At 50.8% G+C, this 21,256-nt stretch overlaps 1 protein-coding gene across 1 annotated transcript; it reads left to right on the forward strand.

Annotated features, from left to right (window-relative positions):
• Window positions 1–7,036: 7,036 nt before the first annotated feature.
• Window positions 7,037–9,783, forward strand: Klf2 (Kruppel like factor 2). The gene is made up of 3 exons (XM_021170473.2): window positions 7,037–7,257; window positions 7,541–8,357; window positions 8,868–9,783. The coding sequence occupies exons 1-3, from the start codon at window positions 7,186–7,188 to the stop codon at window positions 9,041–9,043; spliced, it is 1,065 nt and encodes a 354-aa protein (XP_021026132.1). The 5' UTR covers window positions 7,037–7,185; the 3' UTR covers window positions 9,044–9,783.
• The last annotated feature ends 11,473 nt before the right edge of the window (window positions 9,784–21,256 follow it).

Consider the following 21,256-nt stretch of genomic DNA (forward strand, 5'->3'; position numbering starts at 1 on the left):
CCACTCCTCTTCATTCTCCCCATCCCCCCAACCCCACAAGAGAGTGCTCGCTGAGCAAGCTCAAAGTCCTGGGTCCATCCCAGTACTCTGGGGGTATAGGAAGGAAGTATAAAAGTGCAAGGTCATCCTTAGGACATACCTTGAGGCTAGCCTGGACTATATGAGACCCTGTCTCAAACAAACATAAATATGGAAGTCTTAGCACCAACAAGTCAACTGGAAAATGGCTTTCCTCCAGCATTTTGCTAAAAGAGCTGAGAATAAGATGTCCACTTTCATAAAGTTGGGCTTGGAGTGAACACCTGCTGTACCAGCACCTAGGAGACTCAAGGGACAAGAGATGGCATGGTGGAGGCCTGCCTCTGTAACAGAGTTCCAGAACAACATATCTTAAAAAGGAAAAAGGGTGGGAGAGGAGAAGGAGGAAGGGCAGGAAGAGAAGCAAGAAGAACAAACGGAGTGGAGGAGCAAGAAGAGCAAAGGAACTTTTTCTGTTTTTGTTTGCTTGCTTTTAATTTTTGAGACAGGGTCTCTCTATTTTACTTTGTAGCCCTGGCTATCCTGGAACTCAGTAAGTAGACCAGGTTGGCCTTGAACTCCTGCCTCTGCACCTGAGTACTGGGATTAAAGGTGAGCACTACCACTGGAGCACAGTTTCAATAAAAGAAAGTATTCCCCAAAATCTAGGCAGTACCAGGACCTGGCCACCCAGGACCTGCAGTAAGCACTAAATGGAAACACCCACTGGGAAATATACAGCTGGATATAAGTTCAATGCTGTCACTGCAATGCCCTCAAGGCAATTAGAAAGCCTTGGAAGCTCAGCTGTATTTTATGTGATATCGGGTGCATTCCTGAGTTCTTGCTATCAAGAATTTGAACCAACTGCACACTATAACAGTTTTGGATAAAACAGCTGGAAGAAAAAGGCAGTCTAGAGTCCAGTTGTTGAACATAATTAAAGAAACCTAGAAATGGTCAGGAGTCAGAGGAGATTATGGACTCCTGCAATGACAAAGACTAAAGCCTTCATGTCTGTGCACATACACAGTCTGTGGCTGCAGTGGATATAGGCCATATATTTCTTTAGCTCTGTCTACATGCCCTATGGACATTAACTTTTATTTCTGGCCCAGATTGTGAAACTTGTAAGTTTTCTTGAGTCCAAAGCTGCATGCATACACTTACTCAATCCTTTACTCACTGCAGACTTCACAAGGTAGTCACAGATCTCAGACAGACACAACCAATCAAACCCAACACTGATTTATAGGCTTGAGCCTGGATAGGGTGCAAGTGCAGTGCCCAAGGCTCACAGTTAAGGAAGAGCTCAGACATACTATCCCAGTCCCTCAATAAACAAATAAATGTAATAATAGTAAATCCATCATAGCTAGTGTGTGGTCATTAATCCTAGCACTTGAAGAGTAGGAGGTCGAGATGGCAGCTTTCTGTGAGTCTGGGGTCATGCTGGTTTTCATAGAAGGTTCTGGACTAGTCAGGGTGACATAGACACCTTGTGTAAAGAAACAAAACCCTGGAAAAAACTGCATACACGGGTTATGTTCTTAAATAATAAATATTCTAAATTGCCAAGAACAAGTTAACAATAATTTGTTGTTGTTGTTCTTGTTTTTCAAGACAAAGTTTTTCTGTTTCTCTGTGTAGCCTTGACTGTCCTGGAACTCACAGAGGTCAGCCTGCCTCTGCCTCCTGAGTGCTGGGATTAAAGGTGTACACCACCACTGCCCGGCTAAGAATAATACATTTTACTGAGGCCCAGATCAATGATTACACCATTTGATTGCATCTGATGTCCTAGCCAATGGCTTTGGAGAGAGGGGGACACGTGACTCCAACCTAGAACTGGTGGTCCAAATACTTGAGGCATTTCCAGAGACACTAATAGTGACACTAAAGAATGCTCCCACCCCCATTCATATAGCACCCACCTTGTGAACTCCTGATCCTTTGGCTTTCAGTGCTGGGATGAAAGGTACACACTACAGCAGCCCAAGATGTTTTTTGTTTTTGTTTTTGTTTTTGTTTTTGTTTGAGACAGGGTTCTCTGTCCTGGAACTCACTCTGTAGACCAGGCTGGCCTCAAACTCAGAAATCTGCCGGCCTCTGCCTCCCAAGTACTGGGATTAAAGGCATGTGCCACTACTGCCTGGCAAAATGCTTCTTTTTTTAAGGCTACAACTACTTTATTTAATGTCCCTATATGCATATGTTTGGGAGTGTACATGCCATGGTGTACTGAGGACCTCAGAGGAGACCTTTGTAGGAGCCATTTCTCCCCCTTCACTAGGTGTGTCCCAGGGATGGAACTCTGGTGCTGAACCTTGGTGACTAGCACCTTCACCAATAAACCACTCGCCAGTCCTAATTTGCTTTTTGTGAAGATAGGTCCCTCACTCTGTTTGCCTAGATTAGCCTTGAACTCACAGCCATCCTCCTGCCTCAGCTTCCACAAGCCTGGGATTCAAGGGGTGTGTCAAAGCTCCTGACTCACCTTGAACATCTCTCTATATGGTTGGTTTTAGACTGTTTCTGTGGCTCTGAGAAAAGAGCCTTGGGACCCTCAAAGATGTATCGCTTGTCTAAGGGATAGGGCTGTTGATCTGACGTCAAGCCCAGGGCAGGGCACTTCCTCATCTATAGAGATTCAAGATGGCACATTGGGGCTGCAAAGACGACTCAGCAGCTCAGAACACCAGCTGCTCTTTCGGAGGACCTGAGTCTAATTCCCAGCACCCACATGGTAACTCACAACTGTCCATAATTCAAGTTCCGGGGGACACTACACATATATGGTGTACAGATACATGCAAAACATCCTATAACGTAAACACAGTTCTTGTTTGTTTGTTTTTGAGACTGGGTCTTTCTAAGTAGCTCTGGCTGTCCTGAATCTCACTCTGCAGGCCAGGCTGGCCCTGAGCTCACAGAAGTCTGAGTGCTTCTGCCTCCAGAGTTCTGGGAATAAAGGCAAGCACCACCACACCACCACACCACCACACTTGGCTTTTTTCTTTTCTTTTTGGTTTTGTTTTTGGCTTTTTTGGCAATTGAGAAGTAGAGACAGGAGGATCACTGTGAATTACATACAGTCCAGGGTCTCAAAAAAAAAACACCAAAGACAAAAATAAAAACAAAGACAAGCAAGATGGCTCAGTGAGTAAGCTCTTGCTGCCAAGGCTAGATAGATGAGTTCCATTCCTGAAACCCACATGGTGGAAGGGGAGAACTGACACCCACAGGTGTCCTCTGACCTCCACATATGTGCTGTGGCATGTGGATGCCTTCATGGTATGTGTAAACAGGTACATACACATACCCTAACAAAAAATAAAATATAAAAAAGGAAACTAAAAGCAAAAAATTCAAGAAAGAGCAGCAGCCAAGGAGGGAGATTAGAATATGACTTGGGCGTCATGTGTGCTGGGGACTAATGGCAGACTGGGCCAAGACCAGCAGCTTCCACAGAAGATCAAGTGGGGCTTGCCTGCCAAACAACAACCACTCAAAGGCCTGGCTCAGGGAGGTCTCAGAGGTACCGGTTCCAGCCAAGCTCAGCCCAAAGCCACTGCAAAGAAACAGAAGTCCATTGGGTCAGGTAGATGATCCTGGGGCTGACAGGACGCAGCAGAGGCTAAACCAAGGAAAGGAAAAACCCATGAGGTTGGACTACGCCAAAATTAGAAATGAAAGCCAGGTGATGTCTGACTGGTTGGAGAGCCGGGAGTTCAAGATTCCGGTTAGCATAGCAAATTCGAGGCCAGCCTGAACCTCATGATACCCTGTTTTAAAAGACTCCTAGGGCCAGTGATCTGGGTCATGGGGTTAAGGTTCTAGCTACCAAGCATATCTACCCTACTTCAACCCCAGAACCCAGACAGTGGAAGAGACTCGACTTTACACAAGTCCCGTATGTACACACACACACACACACACACACACACACACACACACTGATAAATAAATTAATAAATAAATACACGCAATGAACAAAATTAAAAGATGTTTTATTCAAATGTGCTCTGCAGCAAATAATGCCCTCTGGAGAATTTGAAAGCCGACCACCTACCAGGAAAAAAATCTTTCCAAACCTGGTGGCCCAAGCACGGCCATAGGTTCAGACAAAGGACACAAAACCAACCAGAAGCAAACAAAACAACCCATTTGAAACTGTTCAAAAGACTGAGGCCTGCACAAAGGGCGCAGAGGAACTCAAAGAAAAGATATGCAGAAAGAGAAAACACGCATTTCAAAAGGCCCCCCCCCCCGGCCATAGGTGTGCATTTCAAAAGCTCCCCCTGGCCATAGGTGTGCATTTCAAAAGCTCCCCCTGGCCATAGGTGTGCATTTCAAAAGCTCCCCCTGGCCATAGGTGTGCATTTCAAAAGCTCCCCCTGGCCATAGGTGTGCATTTCAAAAGCTCCCCCTGGCCATAGGTGTGCATTTCAAAAGCTCCCCCTGGCCATAGGTGTGGTGTAAATGAGGGCGATGTGCACCTGATGAAAAGAGGTGCTGGAGGTGGTTCCTAACTGGGAGCTGCTTGGCACTGCTAGACCCTGACAGTGTGTGCGTGTGCATGTGTGTGTATGCGTGTGCATGTGCGCGTGTGCGTGTGCATGTGTGCGTGTCCATGTGGGCGCAAGGAGGATCACTTCAGCTCACTCCCTCTACTTTGTGGGCCCCCTGGGGATTGAACTCAAGCTGTCAGGCTTAGTTTGAAACACCCTTTTGAGTCATCTGCACAGCTCTGGCTCTGAGCTACTGATCTATTGATCATCTGGCTGCAGCCTCGCATAGTGCTGAGATGACAGGCATGTTCTAGTGGGTCCCCAGATACTCAAACCACTTAGTAAAAGGCCATGGATGCCCTGGAGTTGAAGTTACAGGCCCCATGTGGGTGTGAGGAACCACTCTTAAGCACTGAGCCAGCTCTTCATCTCTCCCACAGGTTTTAAAACACCACTGGGTGGGTTATACCCAACACCACAGAACAGTTTTGGCAGTCATGTTACTTTGTGTTAATTAGGAATGATTAAAAAAAAAGACTTCCTGTGTTCAGACTCAGTCCCCTTCTGATCCCCAGGACAGGTGGTGTGGCCTGTTATACCAGCACTTTGGAGGCAGAGGCAGGAAGATGGCCATCCTGGACAACATAAGAAAAGACTATAAGATATAAGAAAAACCTATTACACGCACACTGCAAATAAAAACAGAACTCCCTCTTCCAGAATCCTTACCGTTGGGGGAAATGACCCAAATCTTTTTTTTTTTTTCTTAAGATTTATTTATTGATTATATGTAAGTACACTGAAGCTGTCTTCAGACACTCCAGAAGAGGGCCAGATCTCGTTGCGGATGGTTGTGAGCCACCATGTGGTTGCTGGGATTTGAACTCTGGACCTTCGGAAGAGCAGTCGGGTGCTCTTACCCACTGAGCCATCTCACCAGCCCCAATGACCCAAATCTTATCATTTGTTCCTTAGTAAAGGGAAACTGAGACATACACACTCAGGGTGTTCAGATCTGAATATACCACATGGCTCACTTTTGCTCCATGTGAAACACACATGGTACCCCCCCCCTCTGTGGTGACAGGCTGAGGTGGGTCCTCAGTCCTAGAGGACTTGTTAGATCATCCTTAACCAAGCCGGTGTTTCAGCCTCACATTCTGCCTCCATGAGTGTGTGATATCTCTACTTTGATGTTTTGTGGAAAGGACCTGTGGACAGTTGGGGCTGATGTTACAGACCAGTGTCTGTAGTTCACCAATGTTTCTGCTCGAAAGTCACAGAAGTGGACAAGGGGCTGGGTGTGGAATCTGCCACCCCCTATTCCTGCTGTAATCACTGCACCCAACTACACAAGCTGACTGCATCCCTCAACCTCCTGGTTTCAGGTCACAGCTTCAAACAATGCCCTCCCTCTCTCACTATTACCCTCTTGCTTTCTCCAGATCTTGCCTCAACGTTTGCCTCCCGGGTGAAGGTCAAAATTGCACCAATGTCCTTCCCCAGGCTCACCACATACTTCCTCCTCTTCCACTGTTCCTTTTTTTCTTTTTAGACCCTGTGAGTATTATGTATATTTATTTGATGCACCCATCCCCCACTGAGTATCCCTCCCATGTCTTGACAGTCAGACAGCAGCTCTTCTCTGCACTTGAAGGATTTATGTGAGGTGTATGTGGGAGGTGAAAGGTCCCAGAGACTCAGTACTCTGTATTTATCTATTGTAAATTGTAATTATTACATGGCTACTGTGTATTTGCACGTGTGCCAGTGCACTGTGAGGTCTAAGGACAACTTATAAGAATGGATTCCCTCCCCCTTTTGTGAAATGAGCTCCTTGGATGAGGCTTGTAAGCAGACACTAAGCCATCATGCCTGCCTCTAGTGTTTGCTTCTTTTTTTGAGATACGGTCGCTTGTAGCCAAAGGGGCCTTGAACCTAATGCTTTCAACCTCCTAAATGTTCTGAAGACAAGTATATACCACCATGCCATGGTGTCTGCCTGTCTATGTGTGTCTCTCTTTCCTTCCCTCCCTCCCTCCCTCCCTCCCTCCCTTCCTCCCATCTCTCTCTCTCTCTCTCTCTCTCTGTGTGTGTGTGTGTGTATTAAGGGGGGTATGATGCTCCAGGCTGGCCTCAACTCCCTTCTAGGCAGGCCCCAAACTCTTCATCCTTCTTGTCTTAGCTTCCAAGGTAGTTTAAACAAAGATTTCACAGAGCGTTCCCTGGGTGAGCACTGTGACCCCAGACTCCCCATGCATCGGTCCAGGTTTCCGGGGTCCTGAGGCTGGGGAGACACCGGGGAAGCCTCCGTCACCCGTGTTCCCCGCGGAGTCCCAGGTGCCATCCCTTCCCCCGCCCCCCGCGCGCGCTAACTATGCTGTTGTGCCTGGTTTGTTGACGCCGTCGCCATAGGGACGGACGGAGGGCGGGGCCCGGCCGCGGGGGCGGGGCTTGAGGCGCGCAGCCCGGGCTCCCGCAGTAGCCGCCACAGCCACCACCGCCAGGCTTATATACCGCGGCTAAATTTAGGCTGAGCCCGGAGCTCGTCCCCATCCGGGACGCGTTTCCGTCGACGCCTCCTAGCCCGGCCCTCTGTGCCTGCCGCGCCTATAAGGCCTGGGTGGGCCGGGCCACAGCACACACAGTCCCTGCCATGGCGCTCAGCGAGCCTATCTTGCCGTCTTTTGCCACTTTTGCCAGCCCGTGCGAGCGCGGCCTCCAGGAGGTGAGGGCAGCGAGGGTCCGCGGGCGGCGGGGTAGCAAGGTACCAGGCCACAGGGTGCAGGGGCGAGTACTGGAGATGACAAGGTCCAGGGTGCTGACCGCCTCAGGGTGTGAGGAGTTAGACTTCAGGCTGTGGGACAGGAGGTGGGTGCAGGGATTGAGGACACGCGCGCTAAAGGGATGCCGTGCACCGGGTGCAGATCTTGAGGGCCTAGGAGTTAGACTTTGGGGTGCAGGATAGCAGGAGGCGCCCCCACTCACGTCCCGCGCCCTGTCTCCTGCAGCGCTGGCCGCGAAATGAACCCGAGGCGGGCGGCACGGATGAGGACCTAAACAACGTATTGGACTTCATCCTCTCCATGGGATTGGACGGTCTGGGCGCCGAGAATCCTCCCGAGCCCCCACCGCAGCCCCCGCCGCCTGCGTTCTACTACCCGGAGCCGGGTGCTCCGCCGCCCTACAGCATCCCCGCGGCCAGCCTGGGAACAGAGCTGCTGCGCCCCGACCTGGACCCGCCTCAGGGGCCAGCTCTGCACGGCCGCTTCCTCCTCGCGCCTCCCGGGCGGCTAGTGAAGGCCGAGCCCCCCGAGGTGGACGGCGGCGGCTATGGCTGCGCTCCGGGCCTGGCCCACGGACCGCGCGGGCTGAAGCTCGAGGGCGCCCCAGGAGCGACAGGTGCCTGCATGCGGGGTCCCGCCGGCCGCCCCCCACCGCCCCCGGACACGCCGCCGCTCAGCCCCGACGGCCCCCTGCGCCTCCCCGCGTCCGGTCCCCGCAACCCGTTCCCGCCGCCCTTCGGTCCCGGCCCCAGCTTCGGCGGCCCCGGCCCCGCGTTGCACTACGGGCCTCCCGCGCCTGGCGCCTTCGGTCTTTTCGAGGACGCGGCGGCGGCGGCGGCGGCGCTGGGCTTGGCTCCACCTGCCACGCGCGGTCTCCTCACGCCGCCCTCGTCCCCGCTGGAGCTGCTGGAGGCCAAGCCCAAGCGCGGCCGCCGCTCCTGGCCCCGCAAGCGCGCTGCCACGCATACTTGCAGCTACACCAACTGCGGCAAGACCTACACCAAGAGCTCGCACCTAAAAGCGCATCTGCGTACGCACACAGGTGGGCGCCTGGCCTCATTCCCGGGAGCTGCGGCAGGGGGATGGCCGCGAGTTCAGGAACAGGCTAGGCTACAGAAGGAGACCCTGTCCATCCTCCAGAAGGGAAATGGATACTGTCCCCAGAGTCTATGACACTGCCAAGGGGGTGTGGCAGTTTAATGGGTTGGCTCCGCGGGACTCAGGTCTCAAGAATTCGGGACATAATTAAAGAAGCTGTGGAAGGCTGGGCTGGGGCTTAGTACTGCATATAAAGTCTGGCATGGTGGCCTGAGCCTGTCATCTCAGTACTGAGCAGAAGAATCAGGAATTCAGACCTAATCTCAGAATGTTAGGGGAGGAATGCTGAGCCTGCTAGTGGTCGGTCAGCTTCAGGAGCCCAAGATTCTCTGTTTAGATTAGATGTGGGATGGAGGTGAGAATGGAGAGGGAGAGGGCAGTGCTATCGGGTGCAGGGTGCCCAGAGCAGGCTTTCGGGGAAATTGAGGCTCAATGTCATTCCTCTCTGATGCAGGTGAGAAGCCTTATCATTGCAACTGGGAAGGATGCGGCTGGAAGTTCGCGCGTTCTGACGAGCTTACCCGCCACTACCGAAAGCACACAGGTCACAGACCCTTTCAGTGCCACTTGTGCGACCGGGCCTTCTCCAGGTCCGACCACCTGGCCCTGCACATGAAGCGACACATGTAGCCTGGGTCGACTCGGCTAGCCCATGCGCGACTGTGGCAGGTTCCACGCGCGGGGCACGGTCCCCTTGCAAACTGACTGCTATTTATTGGACCTTAGGACAGAGCCGGACAAGTGTGGCCACAGGAAAATGACTCTGCCACCAGTTCTGGCCCCCACAGTGACTGAAGGCCCCAGGAAAGAAGACAGGAGTCTGTGAAGAATGTTTTCAAAATGGTGCAATAATTGACTTATTTCCCTCGGGTCCCCACTAGAGGATCGAGGCTAGATGCCTTGTGAGAAATGCCTTTGAGTTTACTGTCCCCAATGTTTTTATAATATTGTATATAAGACTATGACCGATTGTATTTCTATAAGGGAGACGATGGCATCTCTGCCGCCTGCTTCGTTTTTATACGACTTTTTTTTTTTTAATTAAAGTTTTGGATCTTTGGAGGAATCACAGTAGTGGTGTGGCTGGGGATGGGGTAGGTCCTGAGGGGACAGGGAGCAAGCAGTCAGTGCCTGTGGCCAAGGTCACCAGCTGCAGCCCCCAGCTGCCAAGGCCTGTGGGTTCGCTATAAATGTAAACATGGTGTTTTAGGATTGGGCACAGGTTATTTTTAAGTCTGCTACTTTGAGCCATAATTTGCCCCACCCCCACCCCCTGTATCCCAGAGTGGGAAACGCGTTGGCTCCACTGATGTGGCTGGCCATTCCTTTTTTAGAAAGAAAAATAGAAAATTAAAAACCTTTTCCTGGTACTACCATCTTGGGGTTTAGCCAAACTTTTGGAGCATGCAGGTGTTTTGACACGAGCGTGTGTGTGTGTGTGTGTGTGTGTGTGTGTGTGTGTGTGTGTGTTTCCAGCAGGGTTTCTCTGTAGCCCTGACTGTTTGGGAACTCACAGAGGTCCAGCTACCTCTGCCTCCTGAGTGCTGGAACTAAAGGCAGGTGCTCCCCTCAGCTCATTTCTTTTTTCTTAATACGCATACTAAGCTAGCACAAACCAGATCCCTTTGCGTCTGCCTCTCAGATACTGGTATTGGTCATTTTATAGGGGTAAAACCCATGGTATAAGCTTTTTGCCTTTCATTTTCAGGGGCTTTCCCTCCTTTTTGTACTGCATTTATTCTGTGTTTTGGAGAGTTGCGTAGGTAGCCGTGTAATGTGGACACCAGAGGACAACTTCGGGAGTTGCTCTGCTCTGTAGCTCCTGGGATTCAACTCTGGCCTTTCGGCATGGCTGCAAGGACCCTTACCCAGTTGAGCTGTCTCTTGGTCTCACCACAGAAAACGGTCACATGTGAGCATAGTGACTTGTGACACCTGACTTTGCTTTACGTTATTTTGGGGTGACATGTCCCTCATGCCTGGGGCACAGTGGGGGTGGTGGTGGTTTTGTAGTCACCCACCTGTGTTGTGTGGAGAACTGCAATGCCTGTGGGCATCCAGCCTACCCTAGCCTCCCTTTCATTAGTAGGTGCCTCTACCCTGGGCCCCAGTAACCATGGCTACTGACAATTGCCCAAGTTACTTCCAGAAAGTGAAAACCCTTAGGTAGAGCCCAGTTTTAAAGCACTCTCACCCCAGTTGCGACAGCAGCTGGGATTTCCTCCATCTCTCCATCCTCCCCCTCCCACGGCGACCTTGGAAACAGCTGACAACTCTTTGGTAATCTGTGAAAAGCAGAAATGATGATAATGTGATTCATATTTTGAAAGTAAATACTGAGGCTCACTTCCGCTGCAGAGGGAGGGTGGGTGAGCTCTCTGCCCTTTGCGGACCACTTCTGCAAAACTCCAGAGTCTCAAGGTGGCCTCTCAGCCAGACCAGGAGCGGGAGCAGAGTTCCTTGCTGGAGCTTGTCCTGGAGAAAAGAAAGCTCTCAAGAGAGTTAGTGTTTGTTTCTGTTTGGTAGTGCCAGGATCGTGGCCCTAGGACTGCACCACCTTGCCCCTATTGATTTAATCATCTGGGTTGTGTTGATTTGGCTTGCTTTGCTGGGGCAGAGCGTGATCTGCCTCCGAGCCACACCCTCAGCATGTAAATAACTACCTGCCGCCATCCCAGGAAAGCTGCCTTAAACTAGAGCCACGAACCATTTTCCTTTTTTGCTTTCAGGTAGCCCAGGTTGGTTTCAAATTTACTACATTGCTGCCCCCAGCCCAGGGTAGAGTCGGTACTTTTTCTTGGAGAACACTTCTAGCTGTCCTCTGGAGGGCTCTGAGGCCAGTAAGAGGTCACTTGGGAAGTCACGAGGCGCAGGACAGCTTGCTTCCAACGGAGAGGCACCTCCAGCATGCTGCTCGGGCAGCAGTGTGCCCCACAGGCTAACCCAGAGCATGTGGCCTGTGTTCTCAAAACTCAGACAGCGGTCAGCTTGTGTGTACTCTGGACTCTAAGGGAGACCCATTGACATTTTCGATTGTCACCCTTAAGGTTCCAGCTAGATGCACTGGGCAGCCCCTGCCTTCCTTGGAGACACTTTCAGACCCTGCCATTATGAGTCAGGCTGAGGCAGAGCACCCTGCGCTGGATGCTAAATAAAGGAGGAGCACGTCATGCAGAGAGGTGTGAAGAAAGCTTCAATGACTATTCTTGGGAACTCGGGCAAGAGATAGGACATTGAACATTTTTCTTCCCTCTGGAAAAGTTAGCCACAGCCTTGTTTGAGTCTGTTTTTGTTTTGTTTTATTTGTTTATTTTATTTGTTTGAGACACGGTCTCTCTATGTAGCCCTGACTGGCTTGGAAGTCACTACAGCAATCTGGACAAGACAGATAGATCCACCTGCCATTGCCCCCAGAGAGCTGTGACTAAAGGCATGTGCACCAGGCAGGGCCTTAGAGGAAATGGGAACTAACAAGGATTAGGGAGATGGCTCAGTGGATAAAGGTTGCTGCCAAGGTTATCCCACCTGAGTTTCCATTCCTGGGACCCACACAGTAGGAAGAGCAAACAGAGTTCTACAGATATCCTCTGGCCTCCACCCCTATGTCCACACAAAATACGTTAAATGTAATAAGCATAACATATTAACTTAAAAAAAACCCTTCACATTCTATAACCCACCCGACCCAACCTTTCTTATTTTGTCGATGGGGCGGGGCAGGCCCCGGTTCCTGGCTTCACGAAGTTGTAGTTGCTGGTACAGCCTTTTCTTCTCTCCAGAATGAGAAGCAGTTTTTATGTTTTTCCCCCTCTGTCTTACCCCCCCCATCCTTTGTAATAGTTCATTTAGATATTCTAGAGGGTGCTTATGCAAATAGATGCTGAGGTTATGTTTGGTCTCTTGTGTTCTTTCTAGTATTCTCTAGTACAGCCCCATGGCGTTTCTAATGTGTCAGCTATTCTACACCACCTGTGTGCAAGTGCATGCACAGGCCTGAGGTCAATGTCAGAATCCTCTCATCTCCCCACCGCAGTCAATGAGACAAGGGTCTCTAAATCAGGCCCCAGTCTCACCTTGTCTGGCTAGCCAGCTTGCCCTGGGAATCCCGTCTCTGCCTTCCCTTCCGTGGCTAGAATTGAAGGTGGTTACCACCCCCACGCTGCATTTACAAGGGTGCTGGGCATCAAACTTGGCTTGTTTCACCTCTGAGCCATCTCCTCTCAGCCCCCACTATACCACTTTATAGTAAACATTTGAGAGCCCACAGGATGCAGTATGGACAGGGGGGCCCTGCAAACTGACCCCCTATGAGTGTCTAGGGCTGGACTTCAGATGGTCCCGAGGGCAGGGTCACACAGGAGAGAAGGGATGAACACTTTACTAGGCTTCTGCCTCCAGATGGGTGCAGGCATGGAGATGAAAGAAGACCCCACTGCATTTCCTGAATTTATGGGGCCCTGAGGGGTGTTGTCAGTAGGGAGAGTCCCTGGCTCAGCAAGGAGCCCAGAAAAACTGTGGAGTCACCCTACAGCTCAAGCTGTCTGGCTGGCCCAAAGGCACAGGCAGTGTTTGGTCCCCAGGGCCTACCTGTACCAGTGACTCTCCATCACAGTTTGACTGACAAGGGACTCTAGGTCATCTCTGGGACCTGAGTGTTGAGCAAAGCCAGTCCCCTCCCCCAGTCTCTCCCCCCTAGTCTTCCATCCCAGACACCTATCAGGTCCCCAACTCCAGCCCCCAGTCCCCTACAAGTTATCCCCTGCCCCCACTCCCCCAGCTATCAGAAGGAGACATCTCCTATCCCTTATGGGTCAGATGAGATTCTCAGGGCCAGAACAAAACAGTTAGGAGTGGGCCTGCACAGATGAATGACCAGTGTGGTGACTGAAGCAGGAGGATTCCTGCAAGTTCAAGGAGAGCCTGGGCTATAGAACCTGTCTCAGAACAACCAGAAGAGCCAGTTATGACGATGCTCACCTTTCCTTCCAACACTTAGGAGACAGGGGCAGAAAATCACTTCAGGGGCGCCCTCAGCTACACAGAGGTCAAGGCCAGCTGCCTCTCCTTCCCCCTTTCCCTTCCTTCCTTTCTTTAGACAAGGTGGCTCAGACTCAGCTATCCTCCTTCCTCAGCCTCCCATGTACTGAGGAGACCAGCTTCCCTTTCTCTCCCTATCCACTCACCCACTCAGAACTTACTCCTAAGGCCTCAGCCCCATGTCCCCAGCAGCCATCCCTGGAAGTCAGGAGTGATGTGGAGGAGCCTGTGCAGAGTGCCACCTTGTGACTGACCAGCTCACACCTACCTGTGGCCCCTCTAGAATCCTCCTGGCACAGGCATGCTGGACTTCCTCAATGGATCCACTTCCTGTCCTCTCAGCAAGCCTAGGAGAACATAAGACCGCTCTCACTGCGCAGTCCTGGCTGTCTTGAAACTCACACTGTCCACTGGCTGGCCTCCAACTCCAGAGATCCACACGTCTCTGCCTCTTCAGTGTTGGGTTCAAAGGCTCGCATGCGTGTGTATGTGTGTGTGTGCGGACACACACATTTGCCCATAGATCCAGAGAGAGCATTGGTTCCCCTGGACCTGAAGTCACAGATGGTTGTGAACTGCTATGTGGGTACTGAAAACTAAACTGTAACAGCCAGTTCATCTCTCTAGCTCCAGTTAGTTTTTGAGACATATTACAAGGCAACCCAGACTAGCTTTAAACTTGTCAAACTCTTGCCTCAGCTTCCTGAATGTGAGGGTGGCAGGCACTATGCCTGGTCTCCCTATATTTTATTTTATGAACTTATTTTTGCCTTTCTCTCCCCACTCCTCTCTGTAGGTTTGGCTGCAAGCTCCTCTTCCCACAGAGCCATCTTGCTGGCCCCTTTCTGGTATTGGGTTCAGAGTACGGCCACAGGCAACTGGTGTGAATGTGGGTGGAAAACCCAGAACTCTGGCTTGGCTCTAAGTCAAGCCCTCTGCACATCCCTTCCCAAACTTAGAAACACTCAGCTGCTCAGATACCATCACAGCCCATGTCCGCACTTCCTGGGAGCCACACCACTACCTGTGTGCTCTTTCTAGACTCTGAACATCCAGCAGATATGCATTTTCCAGGAAATTTTCTACCAGGACAGGACAGAACAAGAGGCTATTAACCTAGGTCCCTGGGGCACTTAGGCCTCAGAGCATTCCCTGAAAAGCAAAACAGTGCAGTGAAGGTGTGACTCAGATCTCAGCCCAAGACCTAAACTCAAGGAGACACCCGCCAGCTCAAGTCCTGGAATGAGCCATCTAAATAGCCCAAAGCTAGGAATGGCCAGAGGGCTCTCTATCCAGGAATGCAGACACCCACACCTACACATGCTATCAGCCAGAACCACTTCTTTGTAATTCACTGGGAGACTGGGCCTCAATGGCTCCCCTTGCAGGTGTGTGAACTTTCCAGCCCCTGAGATGACACCACTGTCTCCAACCTGGGCCCTTTGTCTGATGCAGTCATGGCTTTTTTTTTTTTTTTTGAGATTTCTTTCTTTTTATGCATATGAGTATACTGGTATACTGTAGCACTGTACAGATGGTTGTGAGCCACCATGTGGTTGCTGGAATTTGAACTCTGGACCTTTGGAAGAGCAGACAGTGCTCTTAACCACTGAGCTATCTTTCCAGCCCCCAGTCATGGTTCTTGACCTCTCACCCCAGGACCTTTCTGGTTGTACCTGCTCTCCATGCCAGTCTGTCGACATATTTACTGAGTGTGGACTACACAGCGTGTCCTACAGTCTCTATCTTTGAGGGGTCTCCCTGTCCACGGAGCAGTGATCTGTGTTTCCTGGGGTAGGGTTTTAGGGTGTCAGGGGAGATGTCTGTCTGTGTAACTTCAGGGAGGGAAGTCAGCCCAGCAGGAATATATTCCGAGGGATGGGCTGCAGAAGTAGATGGCACTAGGGAGCAATGGAGGGGAGACATGACCAGGGGGGAGGCAACCATCAGCCTGGTGTCACGACACGACACGGTTCTTCTGGGATGACCTTTAGCTGGGAGGAGCACCCCCTTTCCTCACTGGCCCATTGCACCCTTTCCCTTATGGATCAGTTACTCTAGATTTTTGGGAGAACGTCTTGTTGGTTCTGAGCTGGAACTCTGTGAGGAGATACTAGGCCGAGTTCCTGCCAACAGAGAGAGCAACTGTGCAAAGAATTTTGAGACTCGGAGGAGCAGGCTGGGGATGAGGACACAGAAACCTCTCTCAGCTTGTGCCTCTTTTTTTTTTTTTTTTTGGTCTTTTCGAGACAGGGTTTCTCTGTGTAGCCTTGGCTGTCCTGGAACTCACTTTGTAGACCAGGCTGGCCTCGAACTCAGAAATCTGCCTGCCTCTGCCTCCCGAGTGCTGGGATTAAAGGCGTGCGCCACCACACCCGGCTGAAAGCTTTCTCTTTTTAAAAAATCTATTTATTTATTCACTTTTATCCCAATATATGTCCCCCTTTCCCAGTCCCTGTCACCTCTTGCAGCTCCTCCCCCCATTAAAAAAAATAGCTCTACAAAGAATGAAACCCAGGACCTCAATCCTGCTAGATAGGTGCTCTGAGACTGAGCCTTGCCCACAGCCCCTCACTGGGGGATTCTCTGCAGGACCCCACCCCTGAGCCATGCCCCAAAACTTTTCACTTTTAAATGAATGGTTTATTTTGACTTTTATCCATGGGTGTCCAGAAAGTGGGGTCTCATCCCTTGAAGCTCTGGCTACAGGTGCTTTTGATTTTCCAGATGTGGATGCTGGATCGGAACTCCAGTCCTCAGATAGAGGTTTACAGAGGTTTCCCAGCTGAGCTGCAGCCCTGCAGCTCTTCCCTTTTTATCTTGCGAGAGCCCGGGTCTTGAACTCCTTTCTGGTCCTTGCCGTGGTTTGTAGCCGGTCTTTGGCTATTTTTTTCTTCTTCTGTCTTTCTCCACCCTATTTCCTCTACCCTTTCAGGCCCCTAACACTAGATAGAAGAGAAAAAAGCATGGAGGGGAGAGAGGAAAGAAATTCCTGAATAAAGTCAGGGGTTGGAGAAGAGCAACATTATCCTTAGACTACTTGCTGATTGGGCATTGAGTCCTTACGGCAAGTTTGATCTTCAGCATCATGATATCTAATTTCTTCTTGTTGTTTCTTCTTTGCACACAAGTACAACTGCAACCAACAACAATAACAACAACCCATCCCTCGCAGGACCCTCTTATACCCCCTCTGAAAAACCCCTGGATTCCTAACACCATATAATCTCAGAAACTATCTGCAGATGGCAGAATCCTGCCCGTGCTAGAGCAGGAGGCAACTCGTGATCAGCTGCTGTGGACAGGCCGAGGCAGCTCCACATCCCACACCCGGGGTTAAAATGAAAGTACATTCCTATTTCTGTTTTTAAAGAAACAAAAATTCTTACTATATTGGTTAAAAACGCAAATCATAAAGCCTGCCATCTTTTTACTCTTTCTATGCTGGTAATGTAAGCCAGGGCTTCCTCGGGACCTGTCTCCTCCTCCCCTTAACCATCCTCAAAGGCACATCTCCATGGTACAGAGCTATTATGCAACCACCACCCTCCAGCTCTAGAACTTTCTCACCTCCCAAACTTAAACTGTTTTTTGTTTGTTTGTTCTGTTTTGTTTTTCTTTATTTTATTTTATTTTTATTTTTGGTTTTTTGAGACAGGGTTTCTCTGTATAGCCCTGGCTGTCCTGGAACTCACTTTGTAGACCAGGCTGGCCTCAAACTCAGAAATCCGCCTGCCTCTGCCTCCTGAGTGCTGGGATTAAAGGCATGCGCCACCACGCCCGGTTGTTTTGTTTTTCTTGACAAGGTTTCACACAGCTCAGGCTGGCCTTGAACTCCTGGTTCTTGCCCTCGCTTAAGCTATGGAATGACAACTATGCCCAGATTCACTCCTGTTTGCCCCAGGCACCCACCATTTCTACTTCCTGTTCTTGTCAACATGCTTCTCCAGGGTCTGCCTGTAAGCCGAGGCTAGCAATTTCTGTATTGAACTGCGTAACTAAGCACAAGAGTCCTGGTCTGCCTGGAACATCTTCCATAGACCAGGCTGGCTTCCCAACACCAAAGGCATGCATGTGCTACCACTCCCAACATGTCAGAATATGCTGAGCAGGCCTGGTGGTGCACACCTGTCATCCCAGCACTGGGAAAACTGAGGCAGGAAGAGCAGGAGTCCAGTCACAGCTATGTGAGAACCTGTTTCTAACAAGTTCACATCAAAAAGTAGATTTGTCCAGGTGGTGGTGGCACAAGCCTGTAATTTCAGCTCTCCAGAGCCAGAGGTTACAGGGAAAGAAGTTCAAGGCTGTAGGGTGAGGTTGCTGGCAGTCTGGGCTACAAAAGACTCAGAAACAACAAACAAGCAATGGCTGCATAAGACATCTAACCAATCTTTTGCCATTCACACCAAGTGACTTCAGTGTTGGCCAGTCCCACCACTCTAGGCCTTGGTTTCCTCTTCTATGAAATGGGGTGACAGCTGGGGAGGGTGTTGGAGGCCCCAGACAGCGGCCCAATTTCTGGGTGTCACTGGTATCGAGGATTAGCAGCAGCCAGAGCTGGTGGAACTTGGGAGAGGCCTGTTTGCACCCAGCCCACTTGCTCTTCACCTGCTCAGTTGTGGATGCTGCCTAACAAGGGCCACCATGCAGGACAGCGGCCTAAATGCCTCAAGAGATGAGGACCACACACCACTGGGGCAACAGAGGGAGGCTCAGGAATACAGGCTGTGACACCCATCATCCCAGAACCTGAAACAGTGAGGAAGGAGGATCACAAGTTCCAGGCTAGCTTGGCATAAAAAACCGAGGCCCCGACTTAAAGAAAAAATGTATCAGTGGCTAGGGCTGGGGCTCGGGCAATATGGTACACAAGAAATCCCAGTGAGGAGCTGGGACATGGCTCCAGTGTGCACATCCCTGCCTAGACCCCCCCAGTGAGGGACTGGGGATGTGGCTGGCCAGTAGAACTAGGTCCTTTAGAACACTGAAGAACTGCCTTGCAGGTTCCTCCGTACGGCTTCACTTCTCATCTCACCCCATCTCTAAGCTCCTCTGCTCTTCCCCAGACCACTGATCCTTAAACCACAAAGCCCTTCCCTGGCCCCATGGCCTGACTCTGCATTCCTCATCTGAGAAACCCACCCTGGTTTCACCTGTGCTAGCCAAGGTATCTTCTGGGAGAAGGGGCATAGCTATTTGATTCCAGCAGAGGAGGCTCAGTAGCATGGCCTGTCATCGTGGCTTTGTCTCTGAAAGAGACAGAAACCCAGCAATCTGTGGGGGAGCACTAGAATCCCAGCAAGGAGTAGAGTGTGGGGGCACACCAGAGTCCCGTAGGAGCACCAGAGTCCTGTGGGAGCACACTAGCGTTCCACGTGAGCACAGGAGTCCCCCATGCTGTAGGCTTTCAGCTGGTTGTGTATGAAAATGAATTACCACTGCCAGCTGAGAGGTATTTCTTTTCCCACTTAAGAGCAGATGTTGCTTTGTTTAGCAGGCTCCTATACAGCCTGCTATGGCTCTTCATTTCAATCAACCTTACTTTCAACCTTAACCTTAGGTTGGCCTTTTGGGGACTGTCCCAAGATCAAGAGAAACAGTCAGCAACCAAAGCCTTTGTGTTCTATGTTGTTCCAGAGTGAAATGGGAAAATCCTGAGACTAGGAGCTGGGGTGACTTTGTTCTTGTCTTTGGCTTTAACACGGACCCAGAACCATCCTCTTGGGCTATGGGAACAAAACTCTCCATATTCCCAGAGCAGTTCAGTTGAACCCCAAAACCTCAAACACATCCTGATGCCTCATTTCCTCAGCATGGCCCCGGAGTGACTTAGGCCATATTGCCAGGGGCTGGGAGGATTGTTCTGAGTCATCCGTGAGTCTGTGAGGGATGGCTTGTCATCTCAAGAGCTGGTGGCCACAGCAGCGGAGCCTGTTCCCACCAACCAACAGCAGGGTATCTCTGCAACTTACTCTAGCCCCCAGCTCCAAAGGGGTAGGTGTGCTCTGTGATGCCTTTTGGAGTCTGTGCTCTGCTGGATTGGGAAGTAGGATGCAGGCCCAGCATGTGCAAAGCTCTGGGTTCCATCAGCAGTCTTGAAAAAGAGGGAAAGAAAGGGAAAGTGGGAAAGAACATCTTTCCCTGTGGCTGAGGACGCAGGGGCAGGGGGCTCAGGACCCTGGGAAGATGAGGGCAGACAGGCAGACACAGTGGAAGACCAGAGCTCCACCGCATTCAGTCTTGGGAGGGCTCCTTCTTGCTGTATCGAAGCCCTTAGAGTGATTGTCTGGGCCAAGCTGTGGAAAGGCCATGGGCTCTGAGGCTTATGTGTTCCAACAGCTCAAGGTTAAATGCAGGCGCTTTCTAAGCCTGAGTGCCAAGCCAGTTCCAGTAAATCTCATTGTCAGCTACAAAAATAACCACCGTGGAAGTCATGACAAACCATGATGCCACCCAGCCATGTCACAGAAGGGCAGTGGTCTTTGTGCCCTGAGCGGGATGTCTCCTGGTTCAGCCATTAAAGTTAGCATCCTGGTTTTAGACAACCCAACCTCTAGAGTACTGGGTCACATGAATGGTCAGATCTCAGAATACACAGGGGTCCTGACCATCTTTGGTCTCCATCACCTGTGTGGCTGAAATCACTCAGAAAGCAGTAGGTAGGGGCTCCCTATTTTCACCCCCATTCTGATTTCAACCAGAGTCATACCAGGTGGGCATGGTAGCCTTATATCCCAGCACATGGACAACTCACATTGATCTCTGTGAGTTTGAGGCTAGCCTGGTCTACACACACACACACACACACACACACACACACACAAACAAACAAACAGGGAGGGGGTGCAGGGAGAACCATGATGGCTATTTTCCAGGTATGACACACAGTGGCCTTTGTGCTCCTGAATGCCTGTCAGCTGTGATCACCAGCATCTACACTTCAAACACTCCATCATGGTTCATAAAGGGGCTCAGGAGGTTTGCCCATCTCTGAGCATGACAGGCATGCTCAGAGATGTTGAAGGAGCGTTATTTTCTTCAGCTTTTTGGGACACATGCACATGTGCACTATAGAAGAGGACAGAGCCAGGCGGTGGTGGCACATGCCTTTAATCCCAGCACGAAGCAGAGGCAGAGGCAGAGGAGGCAGAGGAGGCAGAGGCAGAGGCAGAGGAGGCAGAGGCAGCAGAGGCAGAGGAGGCAGAGGCAGAGGCAGAGGCAGAGGAGGCAGAGGAGGCAGAGGAGGCAGAGGTGGATTTCTGAGTTCGAGGCCAGCCTGGTCTACAAAGTGAGTTCCTGGACAGCCAGGGCTATACAGAGAAATCTTGTCTTGAAAAACAAAAACATAAACAAAAACAAAAACAAAAACAAAAAAATGAAGAGGACAGAAAGGGGGAAAAGCCAGAAGGGAGGGGCGGGCAGGTGAGGGTGATGGAATGAGTATGACCAAAGTCTGTTCCATATGTGTGGAAATGTCGTGAGAGGCTGGTGAGGTGCACTGGGCAGAGGATCCACATGATGGAAGGAGAGAACAACTTCCCACAGGTGTCCTCTGATCCCCACACTCAAGACTAAGGGAAAATGACAGCAGGGAAGTGATGTGAGGCCCAAGGTAGAGCCCCCATCCCCACCCCACCTCCAGCCTGCAGAAGTCAGGACATCCTATCTCAGGACCTAGGACCAGGAAAGGACCCTGCAGCTCTTGCCCATCTGTTGTTGCTTCTGTGGAAGCTGATGTTTATGGCTGAACAATTGCTACAAACTGACTTTCCTGAGGTGGGGTGGTGGTGGTGGTGGTGGTGGTGG

Source organism: Mus caroli, chromosome 8, assembly GCF_900094665.2.
Source record: "Mus caroli chromosome 8, CAROLI_EIJ_v1.1, whole genome shotgun sequence".
NCBI lineage: Eukaryota > Metazoa > Chordata > Mammalia > Rodentia > Muridae > Mus > Mus caroli.